Genomic DNA, 18775 nt, shown 5'->3' with positions numbered 1-18775 from the left:
GACTAAGCGCTTGGGAAGTCCAAGTTGGCAACATCTAGAGACGGTCCCCACCCAACAGTGGGCTCACGGTCCAGAAGGCGTCTGCCAGGGGAGCGCCCGGGGCCCCGAGACCGGCCCGCGGGACGGCGCTCACCTCGTCGTAGCCCAGGACGGACGCGTAGAAGCTGTCCGTCATGACCAGCATGCTCTTCTTCAGGAGGTACGAGTTGACCTGCACGACGGGAAGGGGCGGACACGGGTCAGAAGCGGGTTGGGGCCGACTTGCGGAGCGCCGGGCCTCTCTGCCCGTCCCTCGAGGCACCCGCTACCCCTCCCCATGCCCGGCGCTCTACAGGACGCCCTTCCCGCCTCCCCACACGGCCCAAATCCCACCCGTCTTCTCCCTCCAAACCACCAGCCTGCTGGTCCGGGCACTCATTTTTCTTTTCTTCTAGACTGTGAGCCCACTGTTGGGTAGGGACTGTCTCTATATGTTGCCAACTTGGACTTCCCAAGCGCTTAGTACAGTGCTCTGCACACAGTAAGCGCTCAATAAATACGACTGATTGATTGACTTTCCCCTTGATTGCTATTAAGCGCTTACTCTGTGCCAGGCACTACTCCGTGCACGGAGAAGCAGCGTGACTCGGTGGAAAAAGCCCGGGCTTCAAAGTCCCCCTCTTCATCATCATCAATCGTATTTATTGAGCGCTTACTGTGTGCAGAGCACTGGACTAAGCGCTTGGGAAGTACAAGTTGGCAACATAGAGAGACAGTCCCTACCCAACAGTGGGCTCCCCCGCCTTACCTCCTTCCCCTCCCCACAGCACCTGAATATACGTATATATGTTTATACGGATTTATTACTCTATTTGTACATATCTATTCTATTTATTTTATTTTGTTAATATGTTTGGTTTTGTCCTCTGTCTCTTCCTTCTAGACTGTAAGCCCACTATTGGGTAGGGACTGTCTCTATATGTTGCCAACTTGGACTTCCCAAGCACTTAGTACAGTGCTCTGCACACAGTAAGCGCTCAATAAATATGATTGATTGATTGATTGATTCTATTTATTTGGTTAATATGTTTTGTTTTGTTCTCTGTCTCCCCCTTCTAATCAATCAATCAATGTCATATTTATTGAGCGCTTCCTGTGTGCAGAGCCCCGTACTAAGCGCTTGGGAAGTCCAAGTTGGCAACATCTAGACTGTGAACCCACTGTTGGGTAGGGACTGTCTCTATATGTTGCCAACTTGTACTTCCCAAGCGCTTAGTCCAGTGCTCTGCATACAGTAAGCGCTCAATAAATACGATTGATTGATTGATCTAGAGATGGTCCCTACCCAACAGCGGGCTCACAGTCTAGAAGGGGGAGACAGCCCACTGTTGGGTAGGGACCGTCTCTATATGTTGCCGACTTGTACTTCCCAAGCGCTTAGTCCAGTGCTCTGCACAAAGTAAGCGCTCAGTAAATACGATTGAATGAATGAATGAATGAATGAATGAGTCAGAGGTCATGGGCTCAAACCCCGGCTCCGCCACTTGTCAGCTGTGTGACTTCGGGCAAGTCACTTCACTTCTCTGGGCCTCAGTTCCCTCATCTGGAAAACGGGGATAAAGACTGTGAGCCCCCCGTGGGACAATCTGATTCATTCAATCGTATTTATTGAGCGCTTACTGTGTGCAGAGCACTGGACTAAGCGCTTGGGAAGTACAAGTTGGCAACATATAGAGACGGTCCCTACCCAACAGCGGGCTCACAGTCTAGAAAGGGGAGACAGACAACAAAACAAAACATATTAACAAAATAAAATAAATAGAATAGTAAATATGTACAAGTAAAATAGAGTAATAAATATGTACGAACATATATACATATATACAGGTGCTGTGGGGACGGGAAGGAGGTTGTCAGCTGTGTGGCTTCGGGCAAGTCACTTCACTTCTCTGAGCTTCAGTTCCCTCATCTGTAAAATGGGGATAAAGACTGTGAGCCCCCCGCGGGACAACCTGATCACCTTGTAACCTCGCCAGCGCTTAGAACAGTGCTCTGCGCACAGTAAGCGCTCAATAAATAGGACTGAATGAGTGCATTAGCATTTTTTTAAATCTGTGCCACGCAATGTGCTTGGTGCTGGGGTGGATACAGAAGGATCAGATCAGGGATAGTCCTTGTCCCACTCATTCTTTCATTCATTTCATTCATTTTATTCATTTCTTTTAGACCGTGAGCCCACTGTTGGGTAGGGACCGTCTCTATATGTTGCCATCTTGTACTTCCGAAGCGCTTAGTACAGTGCTCTGCACACAGTAAGCGCTCAATAAATACGATTGATTGATTGATTCATTCATTCATTCATTCACAGAGGACTGTGAGCCCGCTGTTGGGTAGGGACCGTCTCTGTATGTTGCCAACTTGTACTTCCCAAGCGCTTAGTACAGTGCTCTGCACACAGTAAGCGCTCAATAAATACGACTGAATGAATGAAGCAGCGTGGCTCAGTGGAAAGAGCCCAGGCTTTGGAGTCAGAGGTCATGAGTTCAAATCCAATTGGCAGCTGTGTGACTTCAGGCAAGTCACTTCACTTCTCTGGGCCTCAGTTCCCTCATCTGTAAAACAGGGATGAAGACGTGGGATGACCTGATCACCTTGTAACCTCCCAAGCGCTTAGAACAGTGCTTTGCACATAGTAAGTGCTTAATAAATGCCATCATTAGTATTATTATTACTGAGCGCTGGATTAGATACAAGCTAATTAGGCTGGACCAAGTAATTGTCCCAATACGGGGCTCACGGTCTTAATCAATCAATCATATTTATTGAGCGCTTACTGTGTGCAGAGCACTGTACTAAGCGCTTGGGAAGTTTACAGATGAGGGAACTACAGAGAAGTGAAGCAGCGTGGCTCATTGGAAAGAGCCCGGGCTTTGGAGTCAGAGGTCATGGGTTCAAATCCCGGCTCCGCCAATTGTCAGCTGGGTGACTTTGGGCAAGTCACTTCACTTCTCTGGGCCTCAGTTCCTTGATCTGTAAAATGGGGATTAAGACTGTGAGCCCCATGTTGGACAGCCTGATCACCTTGTATTCTCCCAGCGCTTAGAACAGTGCTTGGCACATAGTAAGCGCTTAACAAATACCATCGTTATTATTATTATTATTATTATTATTATAAGTGAAAAGACTTGACCAAGGTCACACAGCAGACAGTGGCGGAGCAGGGAGGAGAACTCCCAGGCCCGGGCCCGGTCCCCTCGTCCCTCCTCGACCCCCGTGAGGGCCTCCTCAGTGACCCCCCTGCCTCCGATATGTTTGTACAGATTTATTACACTATTTATTTTACTTGTAGATATTTACTATCCTATTAATTTTGTTAACGATGTGCATCTAGCTTTAATTCTATTTATTCTGATGACTTGACACCCGTCCACATGTTTTGTCTTGTTCCCTGTCTCCCCCTTCTAGACTGTGAGCCCGTTGTTGGGTAGGGACCGTCTCTATTTATGGCCAACTTGGACTTCCCAAGCGCTTAGTCCAGTGCTCCGCACACAGTAAGCGCTCAATAAATACGACTGAATGAATGGATGAATGAATGACCCGTCCCTCTCCAGTCCCTATTCCGATCTGCCGCCTGGATGAATCCGCTAGATCGCCGTCGGCTCCTCGAGGGCAGGACTCGGGTCTCCCCGCTCTATCAATCAATCGTATTTATTGAGCGCTTACTGTATGCAGAGCACTGGACTAAGCGCTTGGGAAGTACAAGTTGGCAACATATGGAGACGGTCCCTACCCAACAGTGGGCTCACAGTCTGAAAGGGGGAGACGGAGAACAGAACCAAACATGCTAACAAAATAAAATAAATAGAACAGATAGGTACAAGTAAAATAAATAAAATAGAGTAATAAACAAATAGAGTAATAATAAATAGAGCAATAATAAATAAACAGAGTAATACATAAATAGAGAAATAAATAGAGTAATAATAGAGCAATAGAGCAATAAATACATAAATAGAGCAATAAATAAATAGAGAAATAAATAAAGAGTAATAATAAATAGAGCAATAAATAGAGAAATAAAAAATAGAGCAATAAATAGAGAAATAAATAGAGTAATAATAAATAGAGCAATAAATAGAGTAATAGAGTAATAGTAAATAGAGCAATAAATAAATAGAGCAATAAATAAATAGAGTAATAAATAAATAGAGTAATAATAAATAGAGCAATAGAGTAATAAATAAATAAAGAGGAATGGAGCAATAATAAATAGGTAATACATAGAGTAAAAATAGAGTAATAATAAATATAGTAATAAATAAAGAGTAATAAATAAATAGAGTAATAAATACATAGAGTAATAATAAATAAATAGAGTAATAAATAGTAATGAATAGAGTAATAATAAATAGAGTAATAAATAAATAGAGTAATAAAGAGTAATAATAGAGTAATAAATAGTTATAAATAAATAGAGTAATAAATAAAATACAGTGCTTCGCACACAGTAAGCGCTCAATAAATACAATTGAATGAATGGATGAATGAATGACCCGTCCCTCTCCAGTCCTTATTCCGATCTGCCGCCTGGATGAATCCGCTCGATCGCCGTCGGCTCCTTGAGGGCAGGACTCGGGTCTCCCCTCTGCAGCCTATCAGACTCTCTCAGGCGCTTAGCACAGCGCTCTGCACTGATACCAATCGATAAATACCGCCGACATATTGATTCCGCGAAAACGCGGGTCTGCGCCCATCTCCCCACTATTCACACCTCCGCCCGCTGCCTGGCCCCCTCCGTCTCGGGCAGAAACTCCTCGCCGTCGGCTTTCAGGCGCTCGATAATAATAATTATTATTCAATTAATAATTCAATCCCCTTCAATCCTCCCTGAATCCCTCAATAATAATAATAATAATAACGGCATTTATTAAGCACTTACTAGGTGCAAAGCACTGTTCTAAGCGCTGATCTTAAGCTCAACCTCCCTGAACCCCTCAACTCTCCTCCCCGCATCCCTCAACCTTCCTCCCTCCTCTCTGCCCCCCTCAACTGCCCCTGAACCCCTCAACTCATCCTCTAGACTGTGAGCCCGTTGTTGGGTAGGGACCGTCTCTATACGTTGCCAACTTGCCCTTCCCAAGCGCTTAGCCTAGTGCTCTGCACACAGCAAGCGCTCAATAAATACGACTGAATGAATGAATGAATATGCGCTACTCTACTGATTTTATTTTGTTAACCTGTTTCGTTTTGTCGTCGGTCTCCCCCTTCTAGACTGTGAGCCCGTTGTTGGGTAGGGACCGTCTCTATACGTTGCCAACTTGCCCTTCCCAAGCGCTTAGTCCAGTGCTCTGCACACAGCAAGCGCTCAATAAATACGACTGAATGAATGAATGAATATGCGCTACTCTACTGATTTTATTTTGTTAATCTGTTTCGTTTTGTCGTCGGTCTCCCCCTTCTAGACCGTGAGCCCGTTGTTGGGTAGGGACCGCCTCTCTTTATCATCATCATCAACCGTATTTATTGAGCGCTTACTATGCGCAGAGCACTGGACTAAGCGCTTGGGAAGTCCAAATTGGCAACATATACAGTCCCTACCCAACAGTGGGCTCACAGTCTAAAAGGGGGAGACAGCGAACAAAACCAAACATACTGACAAAATAAAATAAATAGAATAGATATGGACAAGTAGAATAAATGGCCAACTTGGACTTCCCAAGGGCTTAGTACAGTGCTCCGCGCACAGTAAGCGCTCAATACGGTTGAATGAATGAATGAACTTCCTCACCGGGCCTTACTCACCTCTCTCTCAATCGATCAATCAATCAATCGTATTTATTAAGCGCTTACAGGGCTCTCAATCAACCGATCGATCAGCTACTATGTGTCACCTCTCTCTCAATCAATCAATCGTATTTATTGAGCGCTTACAGTGCTCTCAATCAACCGATCGATCAGCTACCATGTGCAAAGCACTGAACTGCTTAGGACACTACAACAGAGTCGGCAGACCCGTCGCCCGCTCGTAACGCGCTCTCTCGTCGCCGACCTCCTGCTCCCAAGTGCCTGGCCCGACCCGCCTCCTCACATCCGACACGGCCCGGCTCTCCCCGCCAATCAGTCGTATTTATTGAGCGCTTACTGTGTGCAGAGCACTGGACTAAGCGCTTGGGAAGTCCAAGTTGGCAACATAGAGAGACAGTCCCTACCCAACAGTGGGCTCACAGTCTAAAAGGGGGAAAACTCATCCTCAAAAACTCTCTACAACCCCAACCAATCAATCAATCGTATTTATTGAGCGCTTACTGTGTGCAGAGCGCTGTACTAAGCGCTTGGGAAGTAGGAACCAGTCAGTTGCATTTTGGAGCACTTACTGCATGCAGGACACCGCATATATGTATATATGTTTGTACATTTTTTTTTTACTCTATTTATTTTATTTGTACATATCTATTCTATTTATTTTATTTTGTTAGTATGTTTGGTTTTGTTCTCCGTCTCCCCCTTTTAGACTGTGAGCCCACTGTTGGGTAGGGACTGTCTCTATATGTTGCCAATTTGGACTTCCCAAGCGCTTAGTCCAGTGCTCTGCACATAGTAAGCGCTCAATAAATACGATTGATGATGATGATGATAGGTGACTGGGAGAGGACGACGTAAAATGGGGATTAAGACTGTGAGCCCCCTGTGGGACAACCTGATCGCCTTGTAACCTCCCCAGTGCTTAGAACAGCGCTCGGCACATAGTAAGCACTTAATAAATATTTATTTAACTTGTACATATCTATTCTATTTATTTTATTTTGTTAGTATGTTTGGTTTTGTCTCCCCTGTTTAGACTGTGAGCCCACTGTTGGGTAGGGACTGTCTCTATACGTTGCCAATTTGTACTTCCCAAGCGCTTAGTCCAGTGCTCTGCACCCAGTAAGCTCTCAATAAATACAATTGATGATGATGATGATGATGATAATAAATGCCATCTCTGTTGCCAACTTGTCCTTCCCAAGCGCTTAGTACCGTGCTCTGCACCCAGTAAGCGCTCAATAAATACGATTGGTGATGATGATGATGATAATAAATGCCATCTCTATCTGTTGCCAACTTGTCCTTCCCAAGCAATTTAGACTGTGAGCCCACTGTTGGGTAGGGGCTGTCTCTATATGCTGCCAATTTGTACTTCCCAAGCGCTTACTACAGTGCTCTGCACATAGTAAGCGCTCAATAAATACGATTGATGATGATGATGATGATAGGTGACTGGGAGAGGCCGACGTAACAGGGTCGGTAGGCACGTTCCCTGCCCACGAGCTTCGGGACCAGACGGGGAGACGGACGTTAAAAGATAAATTATGGATGCGTATCTCGGGGCGGTGGGGATGAATAAAGGGTGAAAATCCAAATGCGAGGGTGACGCAGAGCCGTGTGGGAGAAGGGGAGATGGGGGTCTGGTCGAAGGACGCCTCTTATTAAGGCTTTGAAGGCGGGGAGAGCGATCGTCCATCAGATAGGAAAAAGGAGATCACCCCGGGCCAGAGGCAGGACGTGGGCGAGAGGTCGGCGGCGAGATCGAGATACGGTGAGTAAGGTGCCATTAGAAGAGAAATGGGCGCGGGCTGTGGGCTAGTCAGAAATCAGAGGGGTAGAGTAGGAGGGGGCGATTAAAGCCGACAGTAAGGAGTTTCTGTTGGATGCCAAGATGGATAATAATAATAATAATGATGGCATTGGTTAAGCACTTACTATGTGCAGAGCACTGTTCTAAGCGCTGGGGGACACACAAGGTGATTAAGTTGTCCCACGTGGGGCTCACAGCCTTCATCCCCATTTTATACTGAGGCTTAGAGAATAATAATAATAATAATAATGATGGCATTTGTTAAGCGCTTACTATGTGCAGAGCACTGTTCTAAGTGCTGCGGGAGGGACACAAGGTGATTAAGTTGTCCCACGTGGGGCTCACAGTCTTCATCCCCATTTTATACTGAGGCTTAGAGAATAATAATAATAATAATAATGATGATGGCATTTGTTAAGCGCTTACTATGTGCAGAGCACTGTTCTAAGCGCTGCGGGGGGATACAAGGTGATTAAGTTGTCCCACGTGGGGCTCACAGTCTTCATCCCCATTTTACGCTGAGGCTTAGAGAATAATAATAATAATGGTGGCATTTGTTAAGCGCTTACTATGTGCAGAGCACTGTTCTAAGCGCTGGGGGGGACACAAGGTGATTAAGTTGTCCCACGTGGGACTCACAGTCTTAGTCCCCATTTTACAGATGAGGTCCCTGAGGCTCAGAGAATAAGAATAATAAGAATGATGGCATTTGTTAAGCGCTTACTATCATCATCATCATCATCAATCGTATTTATTGAGCGCTTACTATGTGCAGAGCACTGTACTAAGCGCTTGGGAGGTACAAATTGGCAACATATAGAGACAGTCCCTACCCAACAGTGGGCTCACAGTCTAAAAGGGGGAGACGATGAGGTCACTGAGGCTCAGATAATAATAATAATAATAATGATGGCATTTGTTAAGCGCTTACTATGTGCAGAGCACTGTTCTAAGCGCTGCAGGGGGACACAAGGTGATTAAGTTGTCCCACGTGGGGCTCACAGTCTTCATCCCCATTTTACACTGAGGCTCAGAGAATAATAATAATAATAATAATGGCATTTGTTAAGCGCTTACTATGTGCAGAGCACTGTTCTAAGCGCTGGAGGGGATACAAGGTGATTAAGGTGTCCCACGTGGGGCTCACAGTCTTCATCCCCATTTTACGCTGAGGCTTAGAGAATAATAATAATAATGGTGGCACTTGTTAAGCGCTTACTATGTGCAGAGCACTGTTCTAAGTGCTGGAGGGGATACAAAGTGATTAAGTTGCCCCACGTGGGGCTCACAGTCTTCATCCCCATTTTACGCTGAGGCTCAGAGAATAATAATACTAATAATGGCATTTGTTAAGCGCTTACTATGTGCAGAGCACTGTTCTAAGCGCTGGGGTGGGGGTACAAGGTGATTAAGTTGTCCCACGGGGGGCTCACAGTCTTCATCCCCATTTTACACTGAGGCTTAGAGAATAATAATAATAATAATGATGGCGTTTGTTAAGTGCTTACTATGTGCAGAGCACTGTTCTAAGCGCTGGGGGGGGGATACAAGGTGATTAAGTTGTCCCACGTGGGGCTCACAGTCTTAGTCCCCATTTTACAGATGAGGTCACTGAGGCTTGGAGAATAATAATAATAATAATAATGGCATTTGTTAAGCGCTTACTATGTGCAGAGCACTGTTCTAAGCGCTGGGGGGGGGTGGACGGACAAGGTGATTAAGTTGTCCCACGTGGGGCTCACAGTCTTCATCCCCATTTTACAGATGAGGTAACTGAGGCTCAGAGAATAATAATAATAATAATAATAAGGCATTTGTTAAGCACTTACTATGTGCAGAGCACTGTTCTAAGCGCTGAGGGGGATACAAGGTGATTAGGTTGTCCCATGTGAGGCTCACAGTCTTCATTCCCATTTTACAGATGAGGTCACTGAGGCTCAGAGACGTGAAGTGACTTGCCCAAGGTCACACAGCAGACAGGTGGTGGAGTCGGGATGGGCAACCCCTGGAGGGTCCTGAGGAGTGGGGAAACTGGGACCGAACGTTTCCGTGGATAAACGATCCGGGCAGCAGAATGAAGCATGGACTGCAGTGGGGAGAGGCGGGAGGCGGGGAGGTCAATCAATCAATCAGTCGTATTTATTGAGCGCTTACTGTGTGCAGAGCACTGTACTAAGCGCTTGGGAAGTCCAAGTTGGCAACATATAGAGACGGTCCCTACCCAACAGTGGGTTCACAGTCTATAAGTGGGACACAGAGAACAAAACCAAACATACTAACAAAATAAATAGAAAAGATATGTACAAGTAAAATAAATAAAGTAATAAATATGTACAAACATATATACATATATACAGGTGCTGTGGGGAAGGGAAGGAGGTAAGATGGGGACGAGGGGGAGAGGAAGGAATCAATCAGCGAGGAGGCTGATACAGTCGTCCGGGCAGAATAATAATAATAATAAATAATAATAGCGAAGGCATTTATTAAGCGCTTACTACGTGCACAGCACTGTTCAAGCGCTGGGGAGGATACAAGGTGATCGGGTTGTCCCCCGGGGGGGCTCACAGTCTTCATCCCCATTTGACAGATCGGGTCGCTGAGGCACAGAAAAGCGAAGTGGCCCGCCCAAAGCCACACGGCTGACCACTGGCGGAGCCAGGATTTGAACCCATGACCTGTGACTCCAAAGTCCGGGCTCCTTCCACTGAGCCACGCTGCTTCTCCGAACAGGATAAGTTCTAAGATAAGAAGTCTAGATGTCTAGACTGTGAGCCCACTGTTGGGTAGGGACTGTCTCTACATGTTGCCAACTTGGACTTCCCAAGCGCTTAGTACAGTGCTCTGCACACAGTAAGCGCTCAATAAATACGACTGATTGATTGATTAACGCGGTAGCGGTTTGACGGGGAGGAACGGGGGGATTTTAGTGACGTTCTGAAGGTCAAACCGACAGGATTTAGCGACAGGCTACGTGGGTCGGACCCCTCCTCCTTCAGGAGGCCTTCCCTGATTGATTCATCTCCACCCCGACCGCCATTTTGGCACCATTCACGGTCACCTCGGCCCTCAAGTTCATTCCTTTCTTTCATTTAATTGTATTTATTGAGCGCTCACTGTGTGCAGAGCACTGGACTAAGCGCTTGGAAAGTACAGTTGGGCAACAGATAGAGACGGTCCCTACCCAACAATAAACTCTCTGTGGGCAGGGAACGTGTCTACCAACCGTTCAATTGGACCGTCCCCGGCCCTTAACGCGGAGGAGTCCAATAAGTACCACCGACGGACTAAATCCCCCCTACCCTCTGAGCGCTCGTGTCCATTCGTCGCTTCCTACAGCCGGGAATCAATCAATCAATCAATCAATTGTATTTATTGAGCGCTTCCTGTGTGCAGAGCACTGTACTAAGCGCTTGGGAATGGTTTTCGGGGTCCGTCTCCCCCGCTCCGGCATCTCCACTGGCTCTAGATCCTTTTCTAGATTGTGAACCCGCTGTTGGGACCGTCCTTATATGCTGCCAACTTGTACTTCCCAAAGCGCTTAGTACAGTGCTCTGCCCATAGTAAGCGCTCAATAAATACGACTGAATGAATCCTCTCCCGAGCGCTGAGCAGGAGGTAACTCCGTAAACGCTTCTACTCCGCAGCAGCAGCGTGGCTCAGTGGAAAGAGCCCGGGCTTTGGAGTCGGAGGTCACGGGTTCAAATCCCGGCTCTGCCAACTGTCAGCTGGGTGACTTGGGGCAAGTCACTTCGCTTCTCTGGGCCCCAGTGACCTCATCTGCAAAATGGGGATTAAGACTGTGAGCCCCCCACGGGACAACCTGATCAATCAATCAATCGTATTTATCGAGCGCTTACTGTGTGCAGAGCACTGGACTAAGCGCTTGGGAAGTCCAAGTCGGCAACATAGAGAGACAGTCCCTACCCAACAGTGGGCTCACAGTCTAGAAGGGGCAGAAAGAGAACCAAACCAAACATATTAACAAAATAAAATAAATAGAATAGATATGTACAAGTAAAATAGAGTAATAAATATGTACAAACATATATCCATATATACAGGTGCTGTGGGGAGGGGAAGGAGGTAAGACGGGGGGGAGGAGGGGGAGAGGAAGGAGGAGGCACCTGATCACCTTGTAACCTCCCCAGCGCTTAGAATGGTATATACGTATATATGTTTGTACATATTTATTACTCTATTTATTCATTTACTTATTTTACTTGTACATATCTATTCTATTTATTTTATTTTGTTAGTATGTTTGGTTTTGTTCTCTGTCTCCCCCTTTTAGACTGTGAGCCCACTGTTGGGTGGGGACTGTCTCTATATGTTGCCAACTTGGACTTCCCAAGCGCTTAGTACAGTGCTCTGCACACAGTAAGCGCTCAATAAATACGACTGATGATGATGATGATGATAATGAACGGTGCTTTGCACATAGTAAGCGCTTAATAAATGCCATTAAAAAAAAAACGCCGCTGGGACGCCGGGGGTAGAGAGAGAGGGTCGGGAGTGGGCAGCTTGAAATAATAATAATAATGACATTTAAGCGCTTAATAAATGCCATTAAAAAAATGCCGCCAGGACGCCGGGGGTAGAGAGAGAGGGTCGGGAGTGGGCAGCTTGAAATAATAATAATAATAATAATAATAATAATAATAATAATAATAATAATAATAATAATAATGACATTTAAGCGCTTAATAAATGCCATTAAAAAAAATGCCACCAGGACGCGGGGGGTAGAGAGAGAGGGTCGGGAGTGGGCAGCTTGAAATAATAATAATAATGATAATAACAATAATAATAATAATGGCATTCATTAAGCGCTTACTATGTGCAAAGCACTGTTCTAAGCGCTGGGGGAGATACAAGGTAATCAAGTCGTCCCACGGGGCGGGCGCTCACGGTCAATCCCCATTTTCCAGCTGAGGTAACTGAGGCCCAGAGAAGTGAAGTGACTCGCCCAAAGTCACCCAGCTGACAACTGGCGGAGCCGGGATTTGAACCCACGACCACTGAGTCCAAAGCCCGGGCTCTCTCCACTGAGCCACGCTGCTTCTTGAAAGAGTAGGGTCGGGTGGGGGGGGCCTGAGCAGTCTTCCAATTTTTCCCCAGGTGAGGGTCGGGGCACGGTGCCTTAGTCCAGTGCTCTGCACACAGTAAGCGCTCAATAAATACGATTGATGATGATGCCAAGGGGAGAGCCCCCATGGGTGGGCACCAGACCCCCCCACCCCCCCCCCAGAGCCCTAGAGCCACTGAGGCAGCCAGGGGTCAGGCGCCCGAACAGATGGGTCACTGCCCTTTGGCCCCTAACAATAAGGATCTTGCTATTTGTTAAGCGCTTCCCACGAGCCAGGCTCTGAACTAAGCGCTGGGATGGACACGAGCAGATCGGAGTGGACGCAATCCCCCCGTCCCACGTGGGGCTCCCGGTCTTCATCCTTAGAGAATCAATCAATCACCATCATCGATCGTATTTATTGAGCGCTTACTGTGCGCAGAGCACTGTACTAAGCGCTTGGGAAGTACAAGTTAATAACAATAATGATGGCATTTATTAAGCGCTTACTATGTGCAAAGCACTGTCCTAAGCACTGGGGAGGTTACAAGGTGATCAGGTTGCCCCATGGGGGGCATCATTTTTAATAAATGCCATTAAAAAAAAATGCCGCTGGGACGCGGGGGGTAGAGAGAGGGTTGGGAGTGGACAGCTTGAAATAATAATAATGATAATAACAATAATAATACTAATAATAATGGCATTCATTAAGCGCTTACTATGTGCAAAGCACTGTTCTAAGCGCTGGGGGAGATACAAGGTAATCAAGTCGTCCCACGGGGCGGGAGCTCACGGTCAATCCCCATTTTACACATGAGGGAACTGAGGCCCAGAGAAGTGAAGTGACTTGCCCAAAGTCGCCCAGCTGACAAGTGGCAGAGCTGGGATTCGAACCCATGACCTCTGACTTCAAAGCCCGGGCTCTTTCCGCTGAGCCACACTGCTTCTCGTCAATCAATCAATCAATCTTATTTATTGAGCGCTTACTGTGTGCAGAGCACTGTACTAAGTGCCGGGGAAGTCCAAGTTGGCAACATATAGAGACAGTCCCTACCCGACAGTGGGCTCACAGTCTAAAAGCAGCAGCGTGGCTCAGTGGAAAGAGCCCGGGCTTTGGAGCCAGAGGTCACGGGTTCAAATCCCGGCTCCACCCCTTGTCAGCTGGGTGACTTTGGGCAAGTCACTTCACTTCTCTGGGCCTCAGTTCCCTCCTCTGTAAAACGGGGATGAAGACTGTGAGCCCCCCATGGGACAACCTGATCGCCTTGTAACCTCCCCAGCGCTTAGAACAGCGCTCAGCACATAGTAAGCGCTTAATAAATGAGCCCCCTTCAGACTGTGAGCCCACTGTTGGGTAGGGACTGTCTCTATATGTTGCCAATTTGTACTTCCCAAGCGCTTAGTCCAGTGCTCTGCACATAGTAAGCGCTCAATAAATACGATTGATGATGATGACGATAAATAAATATTTATTTATTTATTTTACTTGTACATATCTATTCTATTTATTTTATTTTGTTAGTATGTTTGGTTTTGTCTCCCCCTTTTAGACTGTGAACCCACTGTTGGGTAGGGACTGTCTCTATATGTTGCCAATTTGTACTTCCCAAGCGCTTAGTACCGTGCTCTGCACCCAGTAAGCGCTCAATAAATACGATTGATGATGATGATGATAATAAATGCCATCTCTATCTGTTGCCAACTTGTCCTTCCCAAGCGCTTAGTACCGTGCTCTGCACCCAGTAAGCGCTCAATAAATACGATTGATGATGATGATGATGATGATAATAAACGCCATCTCTATCTGTTGCCAACTTGTCCTTCCCAAGCACTTAGTACCGTGCTCTGCATCCAGTAAGCGCTCAATAAATACGATTGATGATGACGATGATGATAATAAATGCCATCTCTATCTGTTGCCAACCTGTCCTTCCCAAGCGCTTAGTACCGTGCTCTGCACCCAGTAAGCGCTCAATAAATACGATTGATGATGATGATGATGATGATAATAAACGCCATCTCTATCTGTTGCCAACTTGTCCTTCCCAAGCGCTTAGTACCGTGCTCTGCACCCAGTAAGCGCTCAATAAATACGATTGATGATGATGATAATAAACGCCATCTCTATCTGTTGCCAACTTGTCCTTCCCAAGCAATTTAGACTGTGAGCCCACTGTTGGGTAGGGACCGTCTCTATACGTTGCCAATCTGTACTTCCCAAGCGCTCAGTCCAGTGCTCTGCACATAGTAAGCGCTCAATAAATACGATTGATGATGATGATGATAATAAAAGCCATCTCTATCTGTTGCCAACTTGTCCTTCCCAAGCGCTTAGTCCAGTGCTCTGCACCCAGTAAGCACTCAATAAATACGATTGATGATGATGATGATGATGATGATAATAAACGCCATCTCTATCTGTTGCCAACTTGTCCTTCCCAAGCGCTTAGTACCGTGCTCTGCACCCAGTAAGCGCTCAATAAATACGATTGATGATGATGATAATAAATGCCATCTCTATCTGTTGCCAACTTGTCCTTCCCAAGCAATTTAGACTGTGAGCCCACTGTTGGGTAGGGACCGTCTCTATACGTTGCCAATTTGTACTTCCCAAGCGCTCAGTCCAGTGCTCTGCACATAGTAAGCACTCAATAAATACGATTGATGATGATGATGATGATGATAATAAACGCCATCTCTATCTGTTGCCAACTTGTCCTTCCCAAGCGCTTAGTACCGTGCTCTGCACCCAGTAAGCGCTCAATAAATACGATTGATGATGATGATGATGATGATAATAAACGCCATCTCTATCTGTTGCCAACTTGTCCTTCCCAAGCGCTTAGTACCGTGCTCTGCACCCAGTAAGCGCTCAATAAATACGATTGATGATGATGATGATAAACGCCATCTCTATCTGTTGCCAACTTGTCCTTCCCAAGCAATTTAGACTGTGAGCCCACTGTTGGGTAGGGACCGTCTCTATACGTTGCCAATCTGTACTTCCCAAGCGCTCAGTCCAGTGCTCTACACATAGTAAGCGCTCAATAAATACGATTGATGATGATGATGATAATAAAAGCCATCTCTATCTGTTGCCAACTTGTCCTTCCCAAGCGCTTAGTCCAGTGCTCTGCACCCAGTAAGCGCTCAATAAATACGATTGATGATGATGATGATGATGATGATAATAAACGCCATCTCTATCTGTTGCCAACTTGTCCTTCCCAAGCGCTTAGTACCGTGCTCTGCACCCAGTAAGCGCTCAATAAATACGATTGATGATGATGATAATAAACGCCATCTCTATCTGTTGCCAACTTGTCCTTCCCAGGCAATTTAGACTGTGAGCCCACTGTTGGGTAGGGACCGTCTCTATACGTTGCCAATTTGTACTTCCCAAGCGCTCAGTCCAGTGCTCTGCACATAGTAAGCGCTCAATAAATACGACTGATGATGATGATGATAATAAAAGCCATCTCTATCTGTTGCCAACTTGTCCTTCCCAAGCGCTTAGTCCAGTGCTCTGCACCCAGTAAGCGCTCAATAAATACGATTGATGATGATGATGATGATGATGATAATAAACGCCATCTCTATCTGTTGCCAACTTGTCCTTCCCAAGCGCTTAGTACCGTGCTCTGCACCCAGTAAGCGCTCAATAAATACGATTGATGATGATGATAATAAACGCCATCTCTATCTGTTGCCAACTTGTCCTTCCCAGGCAATTTAGACTGTGAGCCCACTGTTGGGTAGGGACCGTCTCTATACGTTGCCAATTTGTACTTCCCAAGCGCTCAGTCCAGTGCTCTGCACATAGTAAGCGCTCAATAAATACGACTGATGATGATGATGATAATAAAAGCCATCTCTATCTGTTGCCAACTTGTCCTTCCCAAGCGCTTAGTCCAGTGCTCTGCACCCAGTAAGCACTCAATAAATACGATTGATGATGATGATGATGATGATAATAAACACCATCTCTATCTGTTGCCAACTTGTCCTTCCCAAGCGCTTAGTACCGTGCTCTGCACCCAGTAAGCGCTCAATAAATACGATTGATGATGATGATAATAAACGCCATCTCTATCTGTTGCCAACTTGTCCTTCCCAAGCAATTTAGACTGTGAGCCCACTGTTGGGTAGGGACCGTCTCTGTACGTTGCCAATCTGTACTTCCCAAGCGCTCAGTCCAGTGCTCTACACATAGTAAGCGCTCAATAAATACGATTGATGATGATGATGATAATAAAAGCCATCTCTATCTGTTGCCAACTTGTCCTTCCCAAGCGCTTAGTCCAGTGCTCTGCACCCAGTAAGCGCTCAATAAATACGATTGATGATGATGATGATGATGATGATAATAAACGCCATCTCTACCTGTTGCCAACTTGTCCTTCCCAAGCGCTTAGTACCGTGCTCTGCACCCAGTAAGCGCTCAATAAATACGATTGATGATGATGATGATAATGAATGCCATCTCTATCTGTTGCCAACTTGTCCTTCCCAAGCAATTTAGACTGTGAGCCCACTGTTGGGTAGGGACCGTCTCTATACGTTGCCAATCTGTACTTCCCAAGCGCTCAGTCCAGTGCTCTGCACATAGTAAGCGCTCAATAAATACGATTGATGATGATGATGATAATAAAAGCCATCTCTATCTGTTGCCAACTTGTCCTTCCCAAGCGCTTAGTCCAGTGCTCTGCACCCAGTAAGCGCTCAATAAATACGATTGATGATGATGATGATGATGATGATAATAAACGCCATCTCTGTCTGTTGCCAACTTGTCCTTCCCAAGCGCTTAGTACCGTGCTCTGCACCCAGTAAGCGCTCAATAAATACGATTGATGATGATGATGATAATGAATGCCATCTCTATCTGTTGCCAACTTGTCCTTCCCAAGCAATTTAGACTGTAAGCCCACTGTTGGGTAGGGACCGTCTCTATACGTTGCCAATCTGTACTTCCCAAGCGCTCAGTCCAGTGCTCTGCACATAGTAAGCGCTCAATAAATATGATTGATGATGATGATAATGTGTCATCTCTATCTGTTGCCAACTTGTCCTTCCCAAGTGCTTAATACCGTGCTCTGCACCCAGTAAGTGCTCAATAAATACGGTTGAATGAATGAATGAATGAATGATTATTCACCCCCACTTTCCAGACGAGGCCCAGAGGAGCCAAGTGCCCAAAGTGCGAAGGTGGTAGGGACGGGATTGGAACCCAGGTCCGCGCTTTTTGCGGCCGTGACCCGGCCAGTCTCCCGGGAAGCCCGTGGGTCGGTTTTCCATCCGGCACGGATCCCGCGGGAACCGAGGCCGGCTCTCCTCGGGCCCCGTCGCCCGCGCGGCGAGCAAAAGGGGCCTTTCAGGGTCCATTACTCAGAGTTTCCCCTCTCCCTCGGCTATTAAAAGCCACGGCCGGGAGAGTTTATGGGCCATCCAAGTCCGGCGGCCGGCGTTGCCGCGGGTTTAATAACACACGCGACGCGAGAAATCGGGGGGTTAAATGATGCCTGCCATCCCTGCCATGACTTAATTGCCTCTTTACGGCGCGCACAAGCCGTGAGGTCACCGCTGGCCAATCGGGGGGCCCCGGGGCCCCCGCTCTGATCGGGCCCGCGGCCCCGGGACGGCGGGGGGACCGCACTCCATAAATTAGCCCCTCGTCTTTCAACAGAGTCCGCGAGTTGGAATGGGCCGGGGCGCTTTTTATGACATCATAAAAAAATGTTACCTTGAGGATTACTTAACACGTACGGCAAGCGTTCCTGCCAAGGCCGGGGCCGGGGCCAGAGCAAACAAGGCCCGGCGGGGTCGGGGCCCGGGGGTGCGCGGGACGGGGCGTCCGCGGGTCAGCCCGACGAGGCCTCGATCAATCGGTCGATCGTATTTATGATGATGATGGTATTTGTTAAGCGCTTACTATGTGCCAAGCACTGCTCTAAGCGCTGCGGAGGTTACAAGGCCCCGTGGGGCTCAGTCTTAATCCCGTCTGCCCCTTCCCGACCGTGAGCCCGCTGTCGTCTCTCGATGTTGCCAACTTGGCCTTCCCAAGCGCTCAGTCCAGTGCTCGGCCCCCACTAAGCGCTCAATAAATACCACTG

The 18775-nt window shown here is 46.9% G+C and overlaps 1 protein-coding gene across 2 annotated transcripts in view; it reads right to left on the bottom strand.

Annotated features, from left to right (window-relative positions):
• Positions 1 to 18775, bottom strand: part of LOC119931532 (ubiquinol-cytochrome-c reductase complex assembly factor 1) — a 68949-nt gene that overhangs the window by 4409 nt on the left and 45765 nt on the right. For both annotated transcript variants that reach the window (XM_038750287.1, XM_038750288.1), the window contains exon 7: positions 134 to 211. In XM_038750287.1, coding sequence (XP_038606215.1) covers positions 134 to 211 — 78 coding nt within the window. The remainder of the gene's footprint in view (positions 1 to 133; positions 212 to 18775) is intronic.

The sequence above is a fragment of the Tachyglossus aculeatus genome, chromosome 8 (assembly GCF_015852505.1).
Source record: "Tachyglossus aculeatus isolate mTacAcu1 chromosome 8, mTacAcu1.pri, whole genome shotgun sequence".
In the NCBI taxonomy this organism is placed as follows: Eukaryota; Metazoa; Chordata; class Mammalia; order Monotremata; family Tachyglossidae; genus Tachyglossus; species Tachyglossus aculeatus.
Note: the sequence above shows the minus strand (reverse complement) of the source record. Positions and strands in the feature narration are given on the sequence as shown.